At 35.4% G+C, this 23,972-nt stretch overlaps 1 protein-coding gene across 1 annotated transcript in view; it reads right to left on the reverse strand.

The window, feature by feature from the left end:
* LOC123541230 (uncharacterized) overlaps window positions 1-22,024 on the reverse strand; it is a 34,901-nt gene extending 12,877 nt beyond the window's left edge. The window contains exons 1-3 of the mRNA XM_053526084.1: window positions 21,351-22,024; window positions 20,412-20,570; window positions 18,030-18,759 (exon numbers count right to left, since the gene is read on the reverse strand). Of these exons, the coding sequence (XP_053382059.1) occupies window positions 18,030-18,759; window positions 20,412-20,570; window positions 21,351-21,923 (1,462 nt within the window). The 5' untranslated portion in view covers window positions 21,924-22,024. The remainder of the gene's footprint in view (window positions 1-18,029; window positions 18,760-20,411; window positions 20,571-21,350) is intronic.
* Between the last annotated feature and the right edge of the window lie 1,948 nt (window positions 22,025-23,972).

Raw genomic sequence — 23,972 nt, forward strand, 5'->3', positions numbered from 1 at the left:
AACTTCTGACATCATTTAATAAAACACATATTGAATGTACTTCGGACAATAGTTTTAATTATTGACTGACAAGGCATTTGAGCCATGCCATGAGAAAACCATCATAGTGGATTTGCGACCAGCATGGATCCAGACCAGCCTGCGCAGGATCCATGCTGCTCGCTAACTGTTTCTCTAATTATAGGCTTTGAAAGCGAACAGCATGGATCCTGACCAGACAGCGCAGATGCCCAGACTGGTCTGGATCCATGCTGGTCGCAAATCCACTATGTTGGTTTTCTCATGGCATGGCTCGGGGTTTCGTTCTGAGGAGGCTGCGCTTTTGGTGCATGGCATTCCCTGTTTGATATTTTTCTTTGTTTTTCATTTATACTGACGCTGGAAAATTCTGCTCATACATCTGAAGTGAAAGGATGTGAGAAGTACATCAAATAAAATTGTTACAGAGCATTCAACCTGCACACGAATCAAAAGAACAAAAAAGCCACGTATATAAATGATGCAACAAGTATGATGTCATTTGTGTTTGACACATGTCCTTGTAAATGACTGTCGAAATAATAAAAGTAGGCTTAACTTTAAAATAAAATAACTTCATTTCAAATGAATGAAAAAAGAAAAAAGATGTGTTGCAAGATACATGTTGCTTCACTTAAACTAGATCATAGCTGTTGGAGTTAAGTACGAAAGGAAATATGACGAGCGGACACACGGACGAACAGTTATCAAAATTATGCCTTTCGTATCTTCGGCACATGTTGGATGCAGAACATTGTACCAGGGGTCGTGGACTCGAGTCCCACTGGGGCCACGACCATATGCTCTCTTATGACACCAGCACTGGGGATTCGAGTGTGGTTCAAATAAGCTCGAAGCTTTTCATCACAATCGAGCTAAAGTAATTCAGAGTAAACCAAAACCATAATCAAGAAAATACAAAAAGTTATTAAAATAACAGTTGTTTCAGTTGTTATCTATTTAGTCTGAAGCAGCCGACATTTTATCGACACGGATTTATCCAAAGCAAGAACCTGCATTTTCCTAATACTGACATAAAACGAAGAATTAGAATAATCTGAAAGGAATCTACATACCTTTGATTTCTTTTATGCCGTTTTAATTAATATTTTATTGATATTTTCTCTCATCTAGGACTATACCAACACACTGACTTACGCTGCAGCCAGCGTCTAATGAAATAAACAGTAGTTCTATAAATAGCGCTGTCTGCAAAGTGTCAAAATCTATGGAATTGTACTAGAGACATAGAAAAAATGAATTAAATGTCTTTCCTACGTTTTTCAAGTGACTAAATCATACATCGGATTTTACAAAGTCATTTGAACGTTTTTTTTTTTGTTTTTTTTCCCTTTAATCACTTACATGTATGTGACTTAAAACACGCACATACGATTAAGGTAATATGCGCCACCTAACGAAAGTCAACGGACCGTTATGAAATTTTGCCGAATCAAAATTGACGATATTTCCGATTGACTGGTATTTTTTTCATTTTTCTGTTATTCTCCATTTTGCTGCTGTAAATCTTCAAATATGGCCACTAACGTCATTTTTTTTCAGCAGAGCGCAAAAAGACGTACTTGACTGTTTTTTCGAGTAACGTTTTTAAATACAACTAAAAACGGCAAAAATTCTTTATTTTCAAGTTTATATTTAAATCATCTCTGCTATATAATATGTCATGTTTATTTCAACGTCACATCAGAGGCAAGCGATTTCTGAACGCAAAGTACGTAAAACTGACGTTGAGTTTCACCCGAAATTTCGCGTAAAACGCCTATATCTTAAAAACTGTGAACTAGTTTTTTAAATAAATTTTAACAGAAGTACAAAATTTCAATTGCTATTGATTCCTTAAAAAAAAGATGGGGGTCACCGATTTAGATTTCGCTCTATTTACCGTTGCGCTTCCCCTACCCCCAGTAAAAATAACGACGTTTTCATACTTAATTCGTAAATTTCCATTAATTCAAATTCAGTGTCTTCTTCTGTTGGTGGATATAATGAAATAATATCAGTTTCTGCTGTTGGATATAATGAAATGATATCACAATAATGATAAAATGAAGACGTTTATTCTTTTTGTTTATTATTTTTTTCAAACAGATGAATGTTTTCTAGAAATATTCTTTTCTATACATGACAAACAGACATGTTTTATTACAGACAATTTTGCCTAAGTGCCTGTGCACTCTACATGTATATAGTATTTCGAAGACTGCGTAGTTAATGATTCCATCTTTACATAGAAACAGTTTACAGAAATTTAGATTACGCATACAGTACTCTAATGAGGAGAGAAAGGAATTTGTCACATAAGTTTATTTAGGGTGTTAAGAATCACATGTACCTCCAAGTCGTTCGCACTGCAAAGTTTCGCTCATGGTACTTTTGATTAATTGTTAGTACTTTAACAAAATACTTGTTTTGTTTATATATCCCGGTAAACAAATGTTACAAACAACACCGAGGATAGTATGCGCCTGATATCAGAAGACGCAGGTTCATACATGTGCTATATATCCCGACAAAAATATAAACGTCTGCTGGAAATTAAGCAGTAAATTAAATAAAATGCTCACAAAACGTGAGCACGGCTTTATATATTAGCCTATTTTATAATTTAATTTTATACTACAGTCATGTTTTACAAAGTCTCCATTTTATTTTCTGGCCACAGTTGGTTAATTAAATTATCTACCATGCGCATGCTTTCAATGCCTTTAGAATGAGACATTTAAAATTGTGTCATTTGTATGGTTTGAACCTACGTCTCCTGATATCAGACGCAAACTTTCATCGGTGTAGTCAATCTAGATGACGATCTTAACATTTGAGCCAAGCCATGAGAAAACCAACCAAGTACGTTTGCGACCAGCATAGACCCAGACCAGCCTGCTTATCCACGTATTCTGGTCATTGTTCATGCTGTTCGCCAACAGTTTCTCTAATTGCAATAGGCTTTGAAAGCGAACAACATGGATCCTGACCAGAAAGACTGCGCGGATGCGCATGCTGGTCACAAGGCCACTATGTTGGTTTTCTCATGGCGCGGCTCATTTATGTTTTGACGTTTAAGTGACAGATAATGAACAGTCACTGTAGTAGTATGAATGACAAAGCAACTAAAATATAAAAAAGAATGTGTAAGAACAAAGAATCAGTCTTTATATTTCCAAACTGCACTTTTAGCCCCGATAACCTATTGTTTTAATAGAACCTATGTAAAAACTGCACTCATGTATCGAAATAACTGCATTTTTATTAAGACCGCACCGTCTTCTGCGTTTTCTTATAAACCATTTTATCTTGTTTACCTCACACGAACCGGCCAACTGAACTTCCGGCGGGTAGTTCGAATTTTTACCTGTTTCCTCTCCAGATAACGGTTTGTGCACACAAGTCACGTGCAGAATTATTTTCTAGAACGGTTCCTTTTGTCCCTTTCGTGCGTTCGACAGAATACCAAAGTAAAATAAAAATACACTGACATGGAAATATCCAGTACTGGCATGATGCATACCTGCGTGAACAAAAATTTAAAAGTTAACGAAGTCTAAGATGAGCACCAAAATATCCGGTAATAGAATCTCTTTAAGATTGACTACAAACATTTTGCTTAGAACTTTAACATTTTATGTTCTTCACTTTTCTGCTAAGGTTTTAGCGTTGTGACAAATGTTTTTAATTTTATTAAATTTAAACAAAGTTTGCTTAAGAATTAAAGCTGCAACTACAAATAAAAATCAGCGTATTCTAGGTCGGCTAAAATGCACTTTAACGATACGTATATCCTGTTTCAATAAAAAGGACTCTTTGTGTTTCTGTGTCATGTATAGGAGAGCAACTTCCTGAAATTATTCATTTATTTCAATAATTTCATTTTTATCATTACTGGAATTTAATAGCATTATATCCACTAACAGAAACAGAAATGAAATTAAAATTTATGAAAAATTACGAAATAAGTATTAAAACGTTGTTACTTTTTACTTGGGGTAGGGGTAGCGCCACGGTAAATAGAGTGAAATCTAAAACGGTGACCCCCATTTTTCTTTTACGGAATCTACAGCCATTGAAATATTGCACGCTTGCTCAAATTTATTTAAAAAACTATCTGACAGTTTCTGAAATATAGACGTCTTCACGCAAACTTTTGGGTAAAGCTCGACGTCAGTTTTGCGTGTTTTGCGTTCATAAATCGTTTGCCTCTTATGTGACGTCGAAATAAACATGACATATTATATATCATTGGAGAGATAATTTTAATATAAACTTGAAAAAAAAGAAGTTTTGCCATTTTTTAGTTGTATATAAAAACGATACTCGAAAAACCAGTCAAGTACGTCATTTTGCGCTCTGCTGAAAAAATGACGTTAGTGGCCATGTTTGAAGATTTACAGCAGCAAAATGGAGAATAACAGAAAAATGAAAAAAAAATCCCAGTCAATCGGAAATATCGTCAATTTTGATTCGGCAAAATTTCATAACGGTCCGTTGACTTTCGTTAGGTGGCGCATATTACCTTTACACTCACACTTAAGGTCTTAAAACTTACAATGCTAAATTTGCGTAATGAACTCGTCTATCTTTCAAATTAGATAGTAACCATTAGTCGTTAAAAGCGGTGATTACCAAAATGATAACTAAATAGCGAACAGTGCAGATCATTATCAGACTGCATGGATGTGCAGGCTGATCATGATCTACACTGGTTACAAAAGAAGGATCAATCGTGTCCAGCATGGTAAGGGTTAACACATGCACTCTGAAAATGTCATCAGTCAATTAAATGCTTCCGTAAAAAGCTGTTCCTGGAAGTGTTTGTAACATTCAGATGGAGGACAACGAGGTCAATCGGTAAGATCACTGGCGTATGTCACACGTTTGAACAACGTTTCGACTAGCTAGATTTACTAAAAGATCTTTAGAAGTTGCTTTCAATCTTTACGTTTAGATTAGACACAGTAAATACACAACACTGTGTTTCTAGGAATGTATGCTTATGACACTTTTCTGTGATTTATGTATATAGTTATGCAAAATTTGATCACAATCTGTTAACATATAGCATTCAGAGAACAAAACGCAAAGCTCAAATTTCAAGGTTACATGTAAGTCTAACTTGCAGTCAAGAAGTCTTCAATGTTCGCGGAACGTCTCATGGGCTGATCCAGGATTTTGTTTGTGAAGCTTTCAAACTATTTTTTGATGGGCGGGAGTGGAGGGTCTTACATGAAATGTTAAACTATTTTACGCCGATTCCTTCCTGTTTTGTAAGTGACACTCAATGAATGCTTAGAGCGAAGCGAGCTGGAAATGGCACGTGCATAGGAATATTCATCCTCCTGTAAAATGATTTTGCCGGTTCCTAGAGTATTACAAAAGGTGGATATAATGTAATAATGATCTGCGAGAGGAGCGAGCTAAAAGAAAGTACATTTTGTATTTTGTTTACGTTTTCAGTTTCATAGAATTTATATTCGCGAAAATGCATATCCTCTTTTATTATCCCGTAAAATCCTTAGTATCTGGTAAAGACACGGATCTATGTCCTTATTGTGAACATATCCCGTTTCCATCTAAATAAGTTAGATCATCATTCAAATTAGCTAAATGTGCACATTATTTTTTACTTTACGTAACTGTTCTTCTGAAACATTCTACATTAAATTCATGTTAAAACAAAACGCATACAAGTGCCAATATCTTTTGGATTTTGTACAATCTCGCCAGGTGACAACACTGAAAATGAACACTTTTGACGGAAGTAAAGAAAATTAAAGTAAACGTACAGGCTAAACGCTCTATAGTCAAAAGTCACGCACAGGGGTCACTCCGACTAAATGTATTTGCGTGGACTTCATTTTCTTTCCTTTTTTAGCGCGAAGTATCAGCTTTTCATTAACTAAATAATATATAAACTCGAAATTAACACAAATTCTACTGGGATACGTAACGGAGCAATTGGTATTTGGAGATGTGTTTTTTTGTTTTTTGTTTTTTGTTTTTTTTTTTGAAAATCCTACTAAGATACATAACGGAGCGAGGGTATTTGGAGATTTTGTTTTGAAAATCGGTATATGCTTAAAAGGGTCCTCGTTGATGTTGGTTAAAAGTGTCAGTAAATTTCTTGAATGTTAGAAATTTTTGTAATTAAAAGCTATAGACATTAAATGAATTCCGAGTAGCATATGTTGATTCTACGATGTGTGTGAATTTACGGAAGCCCTAAACATACATTGGATTTCAAACATACTATGAAAGCTAAAAGTGTGCTCAAGAATTTTTGAAGAAAGCATTTAGCTCAACCAGATAATAACAGTGTAGTCCAGGATACATGTTTATTTTCATTAAGACGGATTACACCCAACCGGAAGTGACTACTCAGTGAAGTAGTCACAAATGTAGTTCCATGCTATGGATGAAATTTGGTATAATGAGTGATATAAGGTGGTGACAAGTTATATTTATTCCTTAGTTTAATTGCTTCATGAATTGAAATCAAAGGCCTGAAGGGCCTGAGTCGGCTAATGATTGATGTACTGACAGTATAGTCTACCAGTTTCAGTTTGTTTTTAGTTTTCTTCTTAAAATTTCATAACACAGCTCGATATTTACCCAAAATATTATATCCGGATACGATTACACTTTTCTCCAGTTTCAACAATATATTTTACAAATTGTGATGATACGAAGACATTTAGCAGCAATTGGCAGTATCTGACATTGAAGTTTACGGTTAAATTACCTCTTATTTAAATCTTTTCATAAAAAAGTTGTTTCGTTTCGTGAAAGCAGCCAAACATAGACGATCCACTTTCGATTTCAAAAACTACAAGAAAATACAATTTAATGTTTCGCCGATTTGTTTATTTCTCGAAAAATAAGAATTAAAATCATTTTTAATATCAGTAGTAACTAAACAAACCAGTAAGAGCTTCTTCTTCCGATAATTTATCCGTTTACTGACTGCAAAATTCAACCCACGCAAAGTTTATAGAAATCATACGATGCGTGTTTACGTTCAATGTGGGAGAATTAAGGCTGATCGGCTATGTTACCTAACGCATCCAGACGATTCAGATTTTGTTTTTAAAAAAGCATTGTGTGCGTTTCTGTAATTTTATATATACGTTTTTATACGCTTAGAAATTATTAGACATGCGTATTTGCATTATTTCTATACGTAATTTACGCTAATACGCATCTTATCTGGAGCCCTGTGGAACTATTTTTTGTCTTTCGCTGGATGTTACCCAAGCTTTGTAAACCTGCGCAATTCTTAAAATGCACATTTATGCTTAATGAGTTATATTCGAGTATTGCACAATTACAAGTCATAAATATGACAGATTACATCGTATATTGGTCATAGCAAAGGGAATTGACACAACTTAACTTCATTCATGCAGTGAACTGTTTGAAGTTTGAGAAATCTAATGGAACTACATCCCTTCACGTGTTATTCGGTCCATTTAGAGAATCGCTGAACAGCAAGGACTCGTCAAAAGGCTTTCAGCCTTTAGCCGACTCAAAAAAAAGTAGACCATTTTCATTGTGAATTTCAAGAAGAAAGATTTACTCTTTGCGAAAAGTTTCTACATACACGTAATTGCTAAACGTTGTAGATGGTGATGTTTCTCAGAACGGAATATTTTCTTATATGTAACATAACATGTCATCATTTTTTCTATTTTTGAAAAAAAGACATGTCATACTAAATGACCTTAATACGGTTTTCATATCACTGAAATGCTCTAAAGTGCTGAAAATGACGTCCGAGTATTTCTTTTTGTTAATTTTGTCACAAAACCTGTCATTTTAAAATACCAAATAAAAGTTCCTCAGAAGGATCCATTATTTCCAACATTTTCCCCCAGACCAACTAGCTGCGCCCACAACACAAAATCCTGGATCCGCCCTTGGTTTTACAAATTTGAAACATGACAAGGAAAGCCGGTAACATGGTGACATTCTCCGCGTTCTCGTACAGAAATAAGGTCAGTTATTCGGTCGAAAATGTGCTTCCGTGGTTTAGCTTAGTCGAAAGAAGTCCATAATAAATAGATCCTAATTTTCCCATGTTTTGCGCAGAATTAGTACTTTAATCACACTTTTTCACTACTAGACGGTTTTCATGTTCATACACCCCTCATTCATTCAACCCCCTATTTTCTGTTCATTTTTTTTTCGTTAATTTGTGATAGAATTTTCATGAAAAATAGGTGTAGGAAAAGATGATGTTCTATAAAGATACGTAAAGACGACATGAAGTTGCCGGGTTTTTTAAAATGAAACAAAGAAGGATTTAAATTTAATACTGATCTTCAGCCTACATTTATGATTATTAAATAAATGAAAATTTGTTCCGTTGTCTGTCCAATGTCTTCTAAACTAAATACTCATTTATTTTTCACAAATAACAAGAATCATTTCTCGCATTATTTTTGAGTGAAAGAAATAAAAGAAACCTATTGGCATGGTTTACAAATTTCTGTCACTGATTTGAGGTGCTTTGTTACTCATGCAAACAACCAGTCTGTGCACTACCGGAAGACATAAAATATTGTCCCGCATTATGCAGCTAACAAAGACGAATAACTATATACGAACGTTACCGAGTCGGGCATTTTCATCCCCTATCATACACATGAATGATAAACATCAAACTTGTATTTTAGAAGTATCTAATTTTTGTATTACGGATTGATAACCTTTTCCGAATTGTCTGAAAAAAAGATTAGCCCAAAGCTAGTGTTTAACATGTTTTAAAGACAGTAGGCTTTGAAGTTGTGCGAATGGTTTGAAGATTTAACAAAGTACATTCCTCGTTTTCTATAAGTGATGTCAATGGTTTTGTATAAACAAGTTAATCCGAATGCCTTTTGAAAAGACATTATCCTAGATCTCAAATGTTTTTTTGAAATTTCATATGCCAGTAACTCTGATCAGATTCAGGCAGTATGAATTTAGTACTTGTGTCAGGTGTGCAGAAAGCTGCTCACTGCGATAATTAAATATTCAAGTGAAAACACAAAAATATAACCTATTCATGTAAGTATAGAATATTTAGAAAAAGTGTAGAGCACCCATCACTATATGCATGATACAAAGATAGTTTTTAACCGTTTACTCCTTTTGCTTAACTTGTCCATAGAAATGTACAAACACTGCATCTCAATACAACCGCATTTTATAAGATCCATGTCAGAATTCATTATTATACGTTGTTCGAAACTGTATTAAGAGACTGCTAAAAAGTGGTATCTTGATGGAATGGTTTCTTGATGAATTTCAATCAGGCAAACTATTTATGAATTTGAAATTTTTGTTTTCTTCATACAACATTAGACTTGAAGAATAAAAAAAAATCAACCGTGAAGTCAGTACATTGAGTTTGCATGAAACTCTGGCCATATCTTCTGCACGTTAGCTGCCGCTGATGAAACGTCCCAATTGCGCGCTCGCGCTGAATTTGATTCAGTCGTGCCATACAACCAACCTTTTTTTATTTTAACTTTATACAGTTTTTCTAGTCAGTCAATCATTGATGTTTCCAATGACAATAATACAAAGAATATCGTTAATTACACGCGCACATGAATTTCGTGCGAAACGTCTATTCTGAGACTTCTTAAACAGGTCAAATTTATAACTTTAAGTTTTTTCTTATTAAATAGAATCACAGTTATACATCTGGATAGTTTCTTTTGCTGTTCGGTTTAGATTGGTCCTTCCTCTGTTTTTATCGTTGATTTACTTGTTATTTTCATAGCAATATCTAAATAATAAATTTCATTGGATTGGAAATCGATTAAATGAACCTACACAAAAATGCCATATTTATTTTTATAAACCGCAACATCTTGGGCAAGGGTAATAACGAAAAAGTCAGAGAAATCCAACTGAAAGGCACCAATGTTATATTTGGTTATTCTTGCACTTATCATACAACATTTCAAGGAAAGTAACAAGGTTATGTTTCTCATTAGGTAGCAGTTGGCAGTTTCCGGCCTTAGATGCAAATTGGCTAAAATCTCAAAATAAAAGTCAGTGTCAAAACTGAAGGCCCTGTTTTAAATTCAAAATGATATTCAATGCGGAATGTGTTTCTTTGGTGCTGTGTAATGGTCATTCAAAAAACTTCTGACAATTGTTCAGCCGACCTGAACGGAATTAGTGCCCTGAAGTTGGTCAGATGAGAAACTGTGAGTGCTGATTGCTGGCTCTGTGTGCAAATGTCAAAACAACAGAGGTCTAATTCAAAAAGGAGTACTGAAAAAAAGTAATCGGTTGACAGATATTGTTGTTATGCAGAATAGGTACAGGCGAGGCTTGTGTTCAAGGCACTTTCCGTTGTTGGACTCCTGCTTTTCCCCTAACTTTTTAGCACAACGCCAAATATGACAATATTTCGGAAAATGTATTCATATTTTCGCGAACCTATGTTTCACTATTACCTACCTATGGACTACAGAGTCTTATAAATGGCAAATATTTCTATCGGAATTTAAGAAATCATACAAATACATGATAACTATGTGCTTTTTTTCTTTCAAATCACATTGTTTAGCTGATTTCTGCTGAATCGAAGGAAGACGGTCTCTGGCCGGCTTGCGAAAAGTCCTAAAACTGACATCTGCTACCCTAGTGAGGAGTGACTTGTTCGCTATCCTCGGTGTTTACCGCAGTATTGTTATGAGCTTAAAGTACAGACACGCCTCGATGCATAAAGTTGATCTATACAGAAAGAGGCTGATCTATTTATTACAAACAACTATACTTTGGCATCAAGAGTACATATCTAAAATATATTTTAACACATACGTATATACATTTATACATAACTGATTTTAGATAAGCTTTACATTTTTACATGGATGTTTTAGATATGTTTTACATTATTCATAGTGTTCTTTACATTTTTACATGGATGTTTTTAGATATGTTTTACATTATTCATAGTGTTCTTTACATTTTTACATGGATGTTTTAGGTATGCTTTACATTTTTACATCGATGTTTATGCTTTACAGTTGGCGTTTGCAATATGACTTCTTCTCGTATGACCATTTTGTGTCGATTCGCCGTAAAACCCAAATCACTCACTCACTCACTAAAATATATTTCTTTAACAATTCTTCTAGCCTACATGACACAATAATATTTCATTTACGTCTCCGACAATGTTGGTACTTAATTAAATGAGATGTTTATATTCCGCTACTGTTTACAAAATCAATCTTTCCTCGATCCGCGTGTCAATATCTCTATAAGTAACACATTCTAACAGGCCATAGTCATAATTCTATGATTATCGCATTCTAACAGGCCATAATCAAAATTCTATTATTAACTCATTCTAACAGGCAATAATCATAATTCTACGATGATTAAATTCACAGAAATGATAGATGCATCTTTTCTTCAAAGTTTACAAAAACATGTAAATCTCTGTTTTGGTAATATTTCGTTCAAATTTACAGAAATATTTGAAAGCCGGGTCAAAAGATACCTTTTATGCAAATTCAGCTATAACGATGCGTAAATAAAGATAGATAAGAACTACTCACAAAAGTGCGGTTAACTCTAAGACCAAAGTCTGGTTCATTATAAAATCCATTAAATGAATGCTGCACACTTCATATTATCCCCTATAATGCGCAACTTTGGCTTATTTGGTTTCTATACAGTCAAAGATAATTTTCTAACAATAAAAACTCGAGAGCACGCGACAGAAACATTTAAAACCAATCAGCGATCTCTACGAACAGATCAAATGCTGTAAACTCACAAAAATTGGGTCTGGCACTGTCAATCAAATCTGTCTAATTTACATATCAATAAATCATGGTTTTAAGCGCCAATCATCTTGTGAAATTGTTAATTATTTGATTTCATTTTCAAGAGAGACCTTGAGCGTTCATTCCTTATACCACAGTCACACATACGGCGCGGATAGCTACGTCTAGCTACGGATAGAAACGTAGTAATCCGTATCGATCCGTACCTGAGTCGTACGGATTGGTACGGATTGATACGGATTACTACTTTAAGGTAGGGCTCAGGTACGGATCGATACGGATTACTACGTTTCTATCCGTGGCTAAACGTAGCTATCCGCGCCGTAAGTGTGACTGGGGTATTAGATTGAATTGAGTATAGCCGGAACGCTCTATATATAATACACCGGAACCGGAAGTGGGGTTTTACGGTCTTGTTTAGGCGGATCACTACCAAATAGAATGTAAGCCTCCGCTGGTCTAGTCACAAGTAGTCCAAATAATATGAATTAAGGCACCGCCTAGCATGGGGATTTATCTTTTATATATCCACTTACAAAGAAATATTCAACAATCAAAAGAACCTGAATGAACTAACAGTTAACATTTAGTGTCATCATACCTCTTTTAGCGAATATCATTCTTTGCAAAATTTACGGGAAGCCGTGACGATGACGTCATTCACCGCGTTCCCGCACTGGCTTTAGGATTTTTTGTTTGTTTTTGCACTCCAAGCAGAGACCTTACGGCCTTTACACTTCCTTACTGTTTAAAAGTGTTTTGTTTTTTTCAGTTGCATGTACAGTTTTCATTACGAAAAAGAAGTAAAAGAATCATGTTGGCGCGGTTTACGAATTTCTGTGACTGATTCGGGGTGCTCGGATGTTCATGCAGACAACCAGTCTGCGACGTGTACGTAAACCGGAACCGGAAAACATTAAAAAAATTGCCTCAGTATATGCAAACAACAAAGACGAATAACTATATTCGGACGTTACCGTCTCGGGGATTTTCATATAAATAGTGTTTATCTTTTTTCCTTTCCCAGTGCATTTTCTCGACAGCAACGTGCTTACTTTAACCTATCACGTTTCAGTATGTATCACTTGGCATTCTATTGAAATCGGAATGTCCCTATCGCATATGCTTGGTAAAAATGGCGGCGTAAGAATTTAATGTCTCGAAAAGAGAAATTGAAAGAAGCGAAAAGGAGTAAATTCAGCGAGTTGTATTTAACGAACCGTTGTTTTCTTAATATGAAAAAGGCAAAGCGTAGCTTAAACGACAAAGAAACTATTCACTGCTTACAATTCCGAGAACCTATTCACTTGAAAAGAAACAATAATTTAGTGCCATTATACCTGTAACAGCGAATATCATACGTTGCAAAAAGCCGGTGTCACAGTGACGTCATTACCTGTTTGCGGCGTTATTATGACTTTATGCTTATTTATGACATTTTATCCCATTTTCTGGCCATGCTTGATCTTTAAAAGAAAATCATATTTTTTTCTACCAACTGGAAATCTTTCTTGCATTATTTTTGAGTGATGGATAATATTCAGCAATCAAATGAAGTTCTGTATTCACTTCCAACAAAGCATTTCCTGTGAGCACCTGTCCTCTAGGGACACGCACTTTGTAAAATAAAAGCAAAATTGAAATTATTTCCATAACATAACTTTTTTTAAAAAATAAAGACACCTAATGAACATAGGGATTGTAACTCAAATATAAAATTAAAAATAAAACAACAAATTTCCCGACTTTGACGGAAGTAGAACAAAATGGCGGCGCCCAGACGAGAGGAAAATTTTTCAGCTACATCACTTTGCCCCATTCGGCACACCTTTGTTATATTCGCCTACACATTGCCGTAAGGCGAGCTACGCGCTCGCTATTAAAAGTTAACACCCCCTTTTCTTTTTGTTTTTGTGAAGTAGCGATCTAGTTCTTTATGGGAATATGTCTCTGAAAATCTGATATGCTAGAAAATGTCAAAAACCGTTATGAAGTAACTGAATTTTATATTTAAATAAAGACCAGCTGGATTTAGTGGTGTTCAGCCTGTTTATGGCGCTTGTTTCCATATGCATTCCTAACTGACATTTTATTTGTTATTTTATACTGTTATAGTCTCATGCATGCAATATGCCATGGCTAAATAAATAAACTTGAAACTTAAACTTGAAACTTGAAGCATTATCGGAGGGGGAAATCTTCTTCATTTAAATTATGTACAATTTGTTCATAAATCTATCAAATTTTTGTTTCTCTACGATGTTTCTTTGACACTGAAGTTGTACCTTCTCGTTCTCGCATTGTTCGCGGTCCTCCTAATTAGGAGGTGGTGTGAAATATAGATCCGTAAACGCCACCAATTCTTTAGTAAATTTAATTTATAACCTTTCCGCAGCTGTAACGTAATTAATTGTATAAGAGTCTTATGGCCCTTTAATGCGTCCGTATACATACATATTTAGACGGGGTGACCACTGCACGTGGCCTGTAACTATCGACCAATCCATAGGCAACTTTCGTTTTGAAGTTTGGCATGTCTACTTTCATTTTCTTTACTTCCGGAAATAGAAGATGGTCGAGTGATGTCATTTTCTGTGATATCAAAAACATATATATGCCTGGAGAGATTGCATAAAATTGTGAGGGTATGATATCCTAAGGCTATCTTGCTGCCCTCTGATTATTGCATGACATGTATCATCGATGTCTATGTTAGAATGAATTATTTGTATATAATATTGTTTATGTATTTGCAGTGTACACACTGAGTGTTTTAAATAAAATATTAATCTTATACACAGCAGCAAACAAAGAAAATAAATAAGATTACAGTATCTTCGTAATTACAATTGATATTGACTGGCACTTAATAAATTTTTCTCCAATATTTTCGGATGTTTTCGTTTGTCTACGCAATATTCATATACTAAAAATGAGCCGCGCAATGAAAAACAAACATAGTGGCTTTGCGACCAGCATGGATCCAAAACAGCCTGCGCATCCGCGCAGTCTGTCAGGATCAATGCTGTTTGCTTTCAAAGCAATTTGCAAAACCGTAAGCGAACAGCATAAGATCATTACTGGACTGCGCGGATGCAAAGCCACTATGTTGGTTTTCTCATGGCGTGGCTCAAATATATATATATTTTTTTTCTAATAAAATCTTTGAAATAAGCCAATGACACGGTGGTGAAGTAGAAAGTTTTCTGACTTTCACACACGTTACCACGGGTTCGAAGTCACTTCAGACTATTTTTTCAAAATTCTATAAAATGTAATTTTATCGACATTACTTTTATTCTTACATTATTTCATGTAACATATTTCACGAATTTGAAATATTTCTCTTGTAGAAGTTATTTTCTGGAAACGCTGGTAACAAGAGATTTGTCAGTTTTCAGAGAATTATCGGGTTAGGCAATTACAATCCCTCGGCAGATGTTATAACAGGAAAAACATGCGTAATCCCTATATTATAACCTCATTGACAAAATGAAAGCATTTGTTGTTATTTTTGCTGTCAAACTCAACGGCTGTCAAATACTGACAACTGAACATACACTATATCATAAAAATGAAATAAAAAATAACAGTAGTTATAATAAGACAAACATTCATTGGACCATGATAGTTTAAGAAACATCACCCTAAAATAAAATGACAAAAATGAGTGTATCTTGTTGCAGAGTACTTCTCTAGCAAGTAGTAGCTAAGGTAATAGACACGTGATGACACTCGGCAATTGCCGTTCGATTCCGTATTCTCCGAATGCTATTTCGTTATTATTCGGCTGCTTACGTAGTTTATACGAGCAGCCATCAGCAGAATGCTGAAATCTCTTTCGGAAAATACGTTACTGTACGGAAATGACCGAGTGTCTGTAAGGATCTAATACCGAAATTGAATTTGCCGGCAATTTTACATTTGTCACGCACAAGAAGACGCCCTACTCTTGACATTGGATACTGTTCAGCAAGTTTGTATTGTTAATTGGATTTCCGGAACAATTAAACACAATGCGGATAATTACGTGACCTTGAAAGTTCCTTCAAAGAACACATTTCTTTATTCAGTCTTAAACTGTTCAGTTCATTCTAATTCATTTATATACAAAACAAAATCAGTACTCAAACATAATATGCCTTTCCTTGTGCTTCTTTTTGTCATGAATCCCTCTCGTTTTTTCCCCGAATGTCAAAAGTTTTTTTTTGTTGTTGTTGTACAGCAAGAGGATTCCTTGAAACAGTTCACTGTATATATCAGCTCTTTCGCAGGAAAGCTGTGTAACAGTCTTAAACTGTTTAAGTACACTTTCCTCCGTAGAATTAAAACACATCCGAATGTTTATATCTGATGAAAGATATTTGCAAAAAAATGAACTGATGTAGACAATTCTTTGATGCATACAACAAACGTTTTAACAAACATTTTGATCACACCCTTCTAAAGCTACACGTTTTTAAATTCACGTTTTTAATTTCTATAAGCAATCGGTAAATATATTATTTCGTTGTTGTTGTTGTTGTTTTTCAGAGCATTTTTGGGCTGCAGTGTTAAAATTGATGGAAATCTACTACAATGTACTAACTTTTCGTTATTACACAGACATCCTTGTAACTTAGATTAATTTAGAATATAATCCTCTCGTTAGCTTCCAATGGGGACGTTGAGGTATATTACCTCTTTTATTGTGAAATAATACGTAAGGGGAAGCTATAACTACCATTCAAATAACTCTGAACCAAACAGACTTATTTTCCTTACATTGGATTTGTAGTTTAGAATGCTCAGACGGTATTGTCTTATAATTTAAAGGTGTCAATGCATTGTTTTAAGTTTTAAATAGATCACTGTTTTCTATTGCTTTTTCTGTTATTACAAATAAGCCTATTTAATTTATTTTCATGCAGGTACTGTTTTCTATTGTCTTGTTCTACATACAAAAATAATGTGTAGCATGTAAAAGTAATGTGTAGCGTGTATAGGAAAATTAATCATGGTCTACTTAAATCAAAACATTCAAAATTGGTTTTGCGTGGCCAGAATAATTCACTAATAAAATATTTATTTCATGTACATGCTATATCTATATCAGAACTAGATATGTTAAGAAGTAGATGTACCCGGCATTGAATAAAGGCCGATATTTCTGTAAATTTATAGATATTAAATGAACCTGTTTATTGGCGGTAGTAGAAGTGCAAGCTACCGTCCTCGCCCTCTAACCCCGGGCTTAGCAGAACACAACATTTACGCTTGTTATAAGTACCAGAATGTAATTTAGAGACATCCTCAGATGTGTTTATGTGCTGGTGCACGTGGAACCTTCAACGATACACAGAATGCAATTCCATGAAAAGCGGCGTACGGTCCCCAGATAAAATAATGACTGCTCTAATCAAGAAAACAATAGGCAGAACTAAACAAACAGGAATTTAGATAGGGTATCCATGGTTACTGAGCCTGCATATCACCGAAGCTGCTAAAAGACAAAATTGAAAAGCAGGCGCCATATCAAAGAGGTGATGAAACAATACCCAAAGCTTTTAAAGCCGGGGTATTGGAACCACCCAGGCCGAAATGATCGAGCTCAAAACTAAACAGTACACTAACCATGCTAACACAACATAAATGTCGTGCTTAACGATCTGAAGAGATCGGGATACAACAGCTCTGTTCGAAGGTACGGGGAGACATTTTACGGCCGCCACGTGACACAAACAACGTTGCTGTGACAGTCATAAGAACTAAAAATGTATACACTTTATCAATATTCTATTGTCTTGAGCCAGAAATAGGGGCTTCCGTGGCCGAGCGGTTAGAGTCGTTGACTTCAAAACATTTGCCCCTCATCGATGTGGGTTCGAAACCTCATTTGGGGTGTAGAATTCTTCACATGAGGAAGCCATCCAGCTGGCTTACGGAAGGTCGGTGGTTCTACCCAGGTGCCCGCTCGTGATGAAATTGTGCACGGAGGGGCACCTGGGGTTTTCCTCCACCATTAAAGCTGGAAAGTCGCCATATGACATAAAATTGTGTCGGTGCGACGTTAAACACAACAAAATAAATAAATAAATGAGCCAGTAATTGATTTGGTTAAGTAAGATTGAACCGGCTTACTGAAATATCAGATTATGTTTATAATGGTATATCCCATGCTTCATGTTTAAGTACTGGAGGTTATAAAGAAATTACACTTACCCTTTTTTAATTTGTTGTATGTATCTTCTTTGCTTTCTGCTTTTGATTTCTCAATCTGCTTTAATGCTTCATCAGTTTCTAAATTAATCTTAGTTACTCCAGCTTTGGCTTCAACTTCTAACTTGTTAACCCCTTCCTCAGCATATTCTTTTAGGTGTTCCATTCGAGTAAGTGCCTCTGTTCTCATTCCTTTCACCCCTTCGGCTCTGGCTCCCACTATTTGTTTTACAGCTTCACCAGCCTCTGTTGAAATCGTTTTCACCTGAGTATGGGCTTCCGCTTCCAACGTGTTAATTCCAGCAGTAGCCTCTGTTTTCAACCTTTTAACTTCTTGATCAGTCTCTTCTGCTATCTTTCTCTTAGCATTTACTGTTTCTATCTGAACTTCTTCGATGACCGTTTTTGCAATAGTACGTCCTTCTGCCACTATAATCTCCTTTTGTTTTCCTCCTTCAGCTTGTACTTCTTTAACCGATTTCTTTCTTTGTTTTTCTATTTCATCCATCGCAGATTTACATGCTTGATCTAGCTGAGACATTGACGCTTTTCCTTGTCTGCCAATATCACTGACATATTCATTTGTGATTTTGATAAGTTGTAACTTTTGCCTTTCAGCATCCTTTTTGTAATCATCTTTTGCTGTCCTTATTTCATCTTGAACTGCTTTACAACCATCATCCAGCACTTTCCGAAGATCGTCTTTGCCAATGACCAAGGTATCATTTTGAAGCTAGAATAGATTCCAAATGATTATAGCCAGATATCGAAAGATGATAATTTTTATTCATGTTTATTACTTGTTTTTGCACATTAATATTTATAACAATATATGTTAATATATGACATTACAAACAAAACGTACATAATGCAAAAAAAAGCAAAGAGATCTCCTTTAAAAAAAGCGTGTGTCCCCCAATACCACTTCATTCAGTCGCTAAACAAACCTTTTCAGTTTAAAGACATTTTGTCCTAAAATAACGACAAGAAACGAACCATATATACTTTTAGGTCCTCAAAAATAACTGAATTACACTAATTAACTCACACAACCTTAGATTGTGGTCAGTATTTTAATAATACCTGATGGTCCAAATTTGAAGCCTGTACCTTCAAAAATGTGAAAGTAGGTCACTAGGTCAATGTCAAGGTCAACTCATGTCAAGGTTCATCTTGCCACTCAAAACCATACATTTGGTCCAAATATGAATGTTGTAGGTTATTGACAAGAAGTTTTTTAAAAGCTTTTTTCTATATAAGTCTATAAGAACCATGTGACCCCCAGGGTGGGGCCATATTTGAACCTAGGGGGATAATTTTAACAAACTTGGTAGAGAACCACTAGACGATGCTACATTACAAATATCAAAACCCTAGGCTTTGTGGTTCGGACAAGAAGATTTTCAAAGTTTTTCCCTTTATAAGTCTATGTAAACCATGTGACCCTGGGGCGGGGCCATACTTGACCCTAGGGGGATAATTTGAATACTCTTAGTAGAAGACCACTAGATGATGTCACATACAAAATATCAAAGCCCTAGACCCTGTGGTTTGGACAAGAGGTTTTTCAAAGTTTTTCCCTATATAAGTCTATATAAACCATGTGACCCCCAGGGCGGGGCCATATTAGACCCCAGGGAAATAATTTGAATTATCTTGGTAGAGGACCACTAGATGGTGCTTCATACCATATATCAAAGCCCTAGGCTCTGTGGTTTGGGGCAAGAAGATTTTTAAGGTTTTACCCTATATAAATCTATGTAAATTATAGAAGTAAACAAAGGGCCATAAGTTACTAAAAATTAGTTGAACTGGTCTGATTTTCAGTGGGACACAACTAGGGTACCAATACATCATTCTTGAAAAGTTTGGTCAAAATCCCCCTGGTAGTTTCTGAGGAGATGCGATAACGAGAAATTGTTAACGGAAGGACGGACGGAATGACGGACGGACGGACGGAAGGACGACGGACCATGGACGCAGAGTGATTTGAATAGCCCACCATCTGATGATGGTGAGCTAAAAATATCGGATTAAAAGTCCGAGCATTGACGATCAAAATAGACCTACAACGAATATCCCGACCTATACTGACACTTGTTTCGTAAAGTAATATACATGTTTTACATGTTGTTCAATTTTCATGTCAAACAACTCTTTCTTTCTATGAATGGTGTTGTTTGATCTTTGTTTCTCAACCTTAAAGAGTAATTTGGACTTTTGTTTTGAAGACGGACGGAAAAGAGCATGCATACAAGTTATATTATATCTCATCATATACGGAGATGCATGATTGTGTCCTTTCTAATAAATGTGTTTCTATACAACTACTAGTGAGACCTATAACTTTGAAAGATCCCTCCAAACATTTACTATAACACCAACCTGTAATAATTTCGTTTTAGCATTCTGCGCAGCAGTATTAGCAGACAGATATGCAGGATCTGACAGCAGATTCTGTAAGACACTAAAATAGTGTTGTAGATCTGTATCTTCCATCTCTAATTGTGGGCAATGTCGAACTGCTCTGCCTACCTCCCTACCCTGTAAACAAATATCACAAAAGAATTGTTTCAAAAACGAAATACAACATGTATATAAATGATTCAACTCGCAAAATATTATTTCAAAGGTTGCATTTTTCATATGTTTCTGTTGTGCTTTTGTCGTTTTATGAAGACTGCAACAAAATGTTACTGTTTTTTCTTTTGTTTCTTTTGTTTTAAATTCGATCATTCGTAAAGTGACAAGCCGGTTGTAAATAATCGTTAACGCTCGGTTTTACAATTCACACTTCAAGAAAATTGATGTAAATCTTTAAAATATCTTCATAGTTTCCAATTTGAAACAGAGTGCGAAAGGTAAGAGTTGTGTTGAGCTATATGAAAATCAAACGAACTTGATCTTTTTTACCTGTAAGTCTGACCTTGAGCTTTAAGTTTGTGGCCTTGGTCATAATAAAGAACAAACATGTATAGTCCTTTTTGGCGTTTTTCTTTGCATATAATTTGATTATCAATATCTGCATGGAAAAATAATGACTAGACTTTTTTTAAAAAAGCAGAGGAAATTCTTGACTTTATCTCTAGGAGTGATTTGACCTTTGCGCCAAGGCCATGGATTTAGGAACACATCATTTTGTTTTTAGGAGTATTTGTACCAATTTATATGACTCGATTGATGGCAGTGTTATAGACAGGGTAAGCACAGGATGGACCGTAGGAGTAACTGACAAACGGACGAATAATGCGCACACAAATGACTTCTGAATACAGGGGAAAAGATATCGGACAATTTAATCTAACCAAACTCATGGAGTGTTACCTGTTCAAAGATGTTGTACGGTTTGGAAAGGTCGTCGTGAATTTTCGTTTGAAATGCTTCATAGTTCAGGACAACACTGGTGATTCCATTGAAATCAGTGTCTGCTGCATTCATCGCATCTGTGTATCCGTCAGATGGCATGAAACATTTAGCAACTTCCCACGGATTGCTGCACCACTGGGCAGCATCAGTGTTTTTATAGGATGGACCGTAGTATCGATGGGCCCGCTGTATCGCGTTTTTAAAATTATGACATATCTTGTTAGGGCAGCCAGACGGAAGATATTGCGTGGCAGAATTTCTATGGAAGTTACATTTCCCACGTCTTGCATTACAAATCCTATTCGTGGGGCAAACAACAACATTTTCTGTGCAACAACTAGAACAGGTGGTACCAGCAGGTAGTCCATTGTTGTTGCAAATGTCACTCAAACATTTCTGCTGGAACTGTTCTATTTCATCATAAACAAAAGGCTCAATACCTTCTTTAGTTAATAACACACCTAATCCAGCCTTAATCCAATTCTTGAATTTGGCTCCTGATAGTTTAGGATCATACAACGGAGTGGCCATGATTTTTACAGAAAATTATACAACCATCGTAATCCAAAACGTTAAGTCCACGTGAGGTTGCACAGTTTAAGTTTAAATTGCGCGAGGGGTCATGTTACTCTGTCATTATATTTAGGTACGACAGCCAGAAATACATTTCTCTTTTTAAATGCAATACTTCTTTGTGTTCAGCAGACTGAAAAAGATCAACAAAAATGTTACATATATACTAGAAATATTATGTCGTAAATTTAGTATGTTATAATATATAAACTGTTCCGATGTGTAATCAGACAATCTAAAATAACTTATAAGACGGGCAGGGTTATAGGTCATTAGATTTGTATCGAGAAATATGACTAAGTTCTGTAGCGGAAATATTGCTCGACTTAATCTTTTATTACATACCCATACAGGATACAATGATAATTATATGTAAATGATATATATTCTTGATAATATTTAAATTAAATAATTATATTCTTTAACTGGAGTAAAACTGAACATGTCAATGTTAAGGATTTACATGTATTCAAGTGAATAAGGAGTTTCCGCTACCCTCAGGTATGACTACAACACTAAGTATTTACGATGCCCTCAGAAAATAACTTGTGATACCTGAGGGTAACGGTAATAATGCAACACATATTCAGGTGTATAAGGGGTTTCCGCTTCCCTCAGGTATTACAACAAAAATGATGAAGCCCTCAGATAATAACGCAGCCACAATTCAAGTGTATAAGGGGTTTCCGCTTCCCTCAGGTATTACAACAAAAATGTTGAAGCCCTCAGATAATAGCGCAGCAACAATTCAAGTGTATAAGGGGTTTCCGCTACCCTCAGGTATTACAAAAAACAAGAGGGTCATGATGGCCCTGTGTCGCTCACCTGAGTACTATTGCTCAAAATGATATGATCATTATAAACCAATCTCATTAGAAGCTGCTAAGGCGTATTCATTTAGATAAATAATAAAGGAGGTAATCTGTCATAAATTCAGTCAATATGTATCTTCACTGATTGTACAAGTCCATCTGTTGACATAAATGAAATTTCAGATCAGTATCTTCATTAGTTACGGTGATATACCCATTCTAATTTGAAATAAAGGGAGGTAATTTGACATAAAATCAGTCCATAGTTATCTACCCTGATTGTCTCAGTCCAACTAATGACAATAATGAAATTTCAAATGAGTCCTATAAGTACTTACTGATATAAATCTATTTTGATTACAATTAGGGGAAGTAATAATATATAAAATAACTCTGGAACCTACGATTGGATCTGACAGGTTCGTCATGGAATCCAAGATTTATTGTTGTTGGAGATATTTTGGAAGTTTGTATCAAAACCATAAATGAAGTCTCTATATGGCTGCAAAAGCCAAAAATAGCCAATTCTGGACATTTAAGTGGCTATTACTCTGGAATCCATAATGGAATCTGGTCAGTTAAAGAAAAAAATAAAGATCTTGTGGTGATACAAGTTGTGTGCACGTTTGGTTAAAATCAAGTCATAAATAAAGCTGCTATTATGCAAAGAAGGTCAAAATAGCTAATTTTGGCCCTTTCAGGGGTCATAACTCTGGAACCCATAATGGGATCTGGCCAGTTCAAGAAAGGAATCAAGATCTTATATGGTGAAACAAGTTTTGTGCAAGTTCGGTTAATAAATTCAAATCATAAATGAAGCTGCTATTGTGCAGACAAGGTCAAAATAGCTAATCCTGGCCCTTTCAGGGGCCATAACTCTGGAACCCATAATGGAATCTGGCCAGTTCACGAAAGGAACCAAGATCTTATTGTGATACAAGTTGTGTGCATGTTTGGTTAAAATAAAATCATAAATGAAGCTGCTATTGTGCAGACAAGGTCAAAAATTGCTTATTTTGGCCCTTTCAGGGGCCATAATCTGGAACCAATAACGGGATCTGGCCAGTGCAAGAAAGGAACCAAGATCTTATGGTGACACAAGTTTTTTGCAAGTTTGATCAAATTCAAATCATAAATGAAGCTGCTATTGTGCAGACAATGTCAAAATAGCTAATTCTGGCCCTTTCAGGGGCCA

This window comes from Mercenaria mercenaria, chromosome 16, assembly GCF_021730395.1.
Source record: "Mercenaria mercenaria strain notata chromosome 16, MADL_Memer_1, whole genome shotgun sequence".
NCBI lineage: Eukaryota > Metazoa > Mollusca > Bivalvia > Venerida > Veneridae > Mercenaria > Mercenaria mercenaria.